Source organism: Myotis davidii, unplaced genomic scaffold (genome assembly GCF_000327345.1).
Source record: "Myotis davidii unplaced genomic scaffold, ASM32734v1 scaffold434, whole genome shotgun sequence".
Classification (NCBI taxonomy): domain Eukaryota; kingdom Metazoa; phylum Chordata; class Mammalia; order Chiroptera; family Vespertilionidae; genus Myotis; species Myotis davidii.
The window spans coordinates 8648-13748 of NW_006285790.1; the positions used below are offsets into that span (position 1 = coordinate 8648).

At 55.7% G+C, this 5101-nt stretch overlaps 1 protein-coding gene across 1 annotated transcript in view; it reads right to left on the reverse strand.

Moving 5' to 3' along the window:
- Positions 1-3806: 3806 nt before the first annotated feature.
- The window catches only part of ARSF (arylsulfatase F), a 12349-nt gene continuing 11054 nt past the window's right edge, over positions 3807-5101 (reverse strand). Inside the window, exon 6 of the mRNA XM_006756781.2 lies at positions 3807-4318. Within this exon, the coding sequence (XP_006756844.2) occupies positions 3942-4318 (377 nt within the window). The 3' untranslated portion in view covers positions 3807-3941. The remainder of the gene's footprint in view (positions 4319-5101) is intronic.

Genomic DNA, 5101 nt, shown 5'->3' on the forward strand with positions numbered 1-5101 from the left:
AATTCTCCTCTCTCTCTCTCTCTCTCTCTCTCTCTCTCTCTCTCTCGGAAATTTCATTTCTTTGGCGGCCCCTCCAGCAGAAAAGGTGTCTTGTGAGCTGGCAGCAGGCTCGCGAGACTATAACCGTTTCTAACTTTATCCCAGATGGCAGCCAGACCGGTCCCAGCGGATTCCTTGCTGCTTCTCGTAAAGATTCATTAATCAACTCTAAGGCATTTTTATTTTGCGGCGATACCAGGTGGCACGTCAAGAATACATGCTTTATGGCGGCTCGTTTGGCCATCCTTGAAAACACACAGAGAGCCAGACGAATTCCCGGGCGGCTAGGAAAATATCGCATAGGAAAGATGTGGTCATGTGAGTGCGTCCTTATTTGGAAGAAATTATTTTTGCAGACGGGATGGGGTGAAGGCTGGGAGATGAGGCCGTCCTGGGTCAGGAGGGGGCCTCCTTCCAGGGACAGGGTGCTGGTCGGACACAGAAGCGGAGACGCAGACACAGAGGAGAATCCACGTGGAGATGGAGGGAGGCAAAGGTGGGAGGAAGGGTGGTGGCCACCAGCCCGGGGAGGCCTGGAGGCCCAGGCACTGGGGGAGGCAGGAGGGACCCTCCCTGGAGCCTCTGAAGGTGAGCTCGGCCTTGGGATACCCAGTCTCCAGGATCGACAGGAGGGAGCGTGGCCCTGGGGACACCCGGTCTCCAGGATCGACAGGAGGGAGCGTGGCCCTGGGGACACCCGGTCTCCAGGGTCGACAGGAGAGAGCGTGGCCCTGGGGCACCCGGTCTCCAGGGTCGACAGGAAGGAGCGTGGTCCTGGGACACCCGGTCTCCCGGGTCGACAGGAGGGAGCGTGGCCCTGGGACACGCGGTCTCCAGGAGCAACAGGAGGGAGCGTGGCCCTGGGGACGCCCGGTCTCCAGGGTCGACAGGAGAGAGCGTGGCCCTGGGGCACCCGGTCTCCAGGATCGACAGGAGGGAGCAGGGCCCTGGGCACACCCGGTCTCCAGGATCGACAGGAGGGAGCAGGGCCCTGGGCACACCCGGTCTCCAGGATCGACAGGAGGGAGCAGGGCCCTGGGCACACCCGGTCTCCAGGATCGACAGGAGGGAGCAGGGCCCTGGGCACACCCGGTCTCCAGGATCGACAGGAGGGAGCAGGGCCCTGGGCACACCCGGTCTCCAGGATCGACAGGAGGGAGCAGGGCCCTGGGCACACCCGGTCTCCAGGATCGACAGGAGGGAGCAGGGCCCTGGGCACACCCGGTCTCCAGGATCGACAGGAGGGAGCAGGGCCCTGGGCACACCCGGTCTCCAGGATCGACAGGAGGGAGCAGGGCCCTGGGCACACCCGGTCTCCAGGATCGACAGGAGGGAGCAGGGCCCTGGGCACACCCGGTCTCCAGGATCGACAGGAGGGAGCAGGGCCCTGGGCACACCCGGTCTCCAGGATCGACAGGAGGGAGCAGGGCCCTGGGCACACCCGGTCTCCAGGATCGACAGGAGGGAGCAGGGCCCTGGGCACACCCGGTCTCCAGGATCGACAGGAGGGAGCAGGGCCCTGGGCACACCCGGTCTCCAGGATCGACAGGAGGGAGCAGGGCCCTGGGCACACCCGGTCTCCAGGATCGACAGGAGGGAGCAGGGCCCTGGGCACACCCGGTCTCCAGGATCGACAGGAGGGAGCAGGGCCCTGGGCACACCCGGTCTCCAGGATCGACAGGAGGGAGCAGGGCCCTGGGCACACCCGGTCTCCAGGATCGACAGGAGGGAGCAGGGCCCTGGGCACACCCGGTCTCCAGGATCGACAGGAGGGAGCAGGGCCCTGGGCACACCCGGTCTCCAGGATCGACAGGAGGGAGCAGGGCCCTGGGCACACCCGGTCTCCAGGATCGACAGGAGGGAGCAGGGCCCTGGGCACACCCGGTCTCCAGGATCGACAGGAGGGAGCAGGGCCCTGGGCACACCCGGTCTCCAGGATCGACAGGAGGGAGCAGGGCCCTGGGCACACCCGGTCTCCAGGATCGACAGGAGGGAGCAGGGCCCTGGGCACACCCGGTCTCCAGGATCGACAGGAGGGAGCAGGGCCCTGGGCACACCCGGTCTCCAGGATCGACAGGAGGGAGCGTGGCCCTGGGACACCCGGTCTCCAGGATCGACAGGAGAGAGCGTGGCTCTGGGACCCCTGATCTCAGACTCCTGGTCTCCAGATATGAGAATGGATAGATTTCATTGGTAAGCTCCGATGTCATCAAATATTTAAATCTCAAAAGGCCATCTCAGCGAGATGCATCGTTTCCTCAGAGCAGTTATATCCAGGATCAAAAGAGTGGGGGGTGGCTCTGGCCAGTATGGCTCAATGGTTAGAGTGCCAGCCTGTGCCCTGAAGGGGTTCCCCAGTTCAATTCCCAGTCAAGGGCACGTACCTCGGTTCCTGGTTGGATCCCCGACCCTGGAGGCAACCAGTCGACGTGTCTCTCTCATGTTGATTTCTCTCTCTCTCTCTCTCTCTCTCTCTCTCTCTCTCTCTTTTTCTCTCTCACTTTGGTTGCCTCCAGTACCCCACCCCCATCCTATACACCCCACTAGGGATTAAGCCTGAAACCGGGGGCATGTGACCTGGAGACTTCCTGGTTCATAAGTTGATGCACAACCACTGAGCCATGCCGTGGACTATAAATTTAGATCCAGTCCTTCCAGAATCCACTTTGAAGAGAACAACTGGTTACAAGATTTGACAAATTAGTGTGTCAGGGACTGCTAATTGTCCCCTGCTGTCCATTATCCCACTCCTCCTCTTCCTTTTCCTCTTCTTTTTTTAAAAAATAATTGCTTTATTATATCTTCTTGTAGTAATAGAATCTTACCCCCTATAGCAGGCAAATAGCTGTCAAGCTAGGTTTACTAGTATGTTTCTTGGCCTCCCTTGGGGCAAAAGTGAAGCTATGTGCCAAAGTTTTTGTATCTTGTTGAGAAAAATTCAGATGGCCCTGGCTGGTGTGGCTCAGTGATTGAGCGTCGACCCATGAACCAGGAGGTCAGGGTTCGATTCCCGGTCAAGGGCACATGCCCGGGTTGTGGGCTCGACCCCCAGCGGGGGGCGTGCAGGAGGCCGGCAATCCATGAATCTCTCTCATCATTAATGTTCCTCTCTCTCTCTCTCTCTTTGAAATCAATAAAAATATATTTTTAAAAATTCAGGTAATAACCTATGTACTTGAATGACTCCCTCTCTGCTTGTCTGACTTTCTCTAATTTTTGCGTTCAGCTATTTCTACCAGAAAATTATTTTCCCACTAAAGTCATTTACTGTTTCAGGGGCATCTATGAAGTAATTCCCTTTAAGACGCTAATGGGAGGTGGGGTGAGTTTCTTGATCAAGTCAAGGGGATTCATTGAAAAGGGCATCTGTCACTTGCCAATTTCTTTTTTAGGGTTGGAGTTTCAACCTATGATACCTTCATCAAAATGCAAGAAATGTATGCATTTAAAAAGTTGTGGTTTTTAATATATACTCTAGACGCCCAGTGCACAAAATTCCTGCATGGGGATGGGACCCTCAGCCTGGTCTGCACCCTCTCCAATCCGGGACCCCTCAGGGGATGTCCAACCGCCAGCTTCGGCCCGATCCCATAGGAGGCAACCGAACCATGATTCTCTCTAATCGCCGATGTTTCTCTCACTCCCTCTCCCTTCCTCTCTGAAATCAATAAAAATGTATTCTTTAAAAACAACCAGTTGGAAATGAGATAAACATTGAGCACCCACAATCCCCCTGCAAAAAGTTATGGACGGCATTACAACCGATGGGCGTTTCATCATCTGGAAGGGTAGAGAATTTTATTGGCCTTCACATCCATTCCTTGCATATTTCAAAGGACCAACGTCCGTGGCCTTTGGTGGGCTTTGGTGGGCTTTGGTGGCCTTTGGTGGCCTGCTGTCAATCAAATGGCTGCCTGCCTGGCTGATTCCTCACCCTCCTTGTCACAAAGACAGAACGGAAACACTCTACAGCAGCTCAGCAACCACACAAATCTCCGGTTTCGTTCGGGCCCCAGATGCGGCTGGACCGGAGCGATGGTCTTCCTGTGTTCCTCGACGGCGTCAGCCACCGTCTGGATGACCAGGTCATACAGCGGCTCCGTGTCCTTGGTCAGCGGGTTGGACTCCGAGGGGTCCTGGGAGAGGTCGAACAGCAAGGGAGGGTCGTGGTAGGTGACGTTGTCCCCGATACATTGGCAGTAGTTGGTCTCGTAGCAGGCCTGGGCTCCCGGGGGCTGGAAGATGGGGGTGACGTAATGAACCTTCCACATGGCGTTGCCTGGAGAGGAAAGGAGATGTCAGGGCACCCAGCCCATATGCCCATTGAGCCACCCAGCCCATGTGCCCGTTGAGGCACCCAGCCTATATGCCCGTCGACTTGGTTGTCTTCTGCCTTCGTGGGGGTTCTCTGCTCTTTCTCTTTGCCCACATGTTAACTCAAATACCAGCTAATCTTCAGAGCATCGCAACATCAGAATTCCTTAGACAGCGGTTCTCAACCTGTGGGTCGCGACCCCTTTGGGGGTCGAACGGCCCTTTCCCAGGGGTCGCCTAAGACCGTCGGAAAACACATCTATAATTACATATTGTTTTTGTGATGGATCACGATGCTTTAATGATATTCAATGTGTAACCATAAAAATACATCCTGCATATCAGGTATTTCCATGACGATTGATAACAGTAGCAACATGACAGTAATGAAGCAGTAACGAAAATAATGTTATGGTTGGGGGTCCCCACAGCATGAGGGACTGTATTCAAGGGTCGTGGCCTTAGGAAGGTTGAGAACCACTGCCTTAGGACAATAATGTCCCAGGTATCAACATTGATATTTCTTACCTTCATTTTTTTTAATTGAATATATTGGGGTGACATCTATATATACAAAAGTCTAATATGCTAAATGTCCCTCCTACCGTTTGACCGTACAACCAGTCACTATGATGTGCCCTGACCACCAGGAGGCAGACAACCGACTGGTCGACCAATCTCTATGATGTGCACTGACCACCAGGGGGAAGACGCTCCAACCGGTAGGTGAGCTTGCTGCTGGGGATCG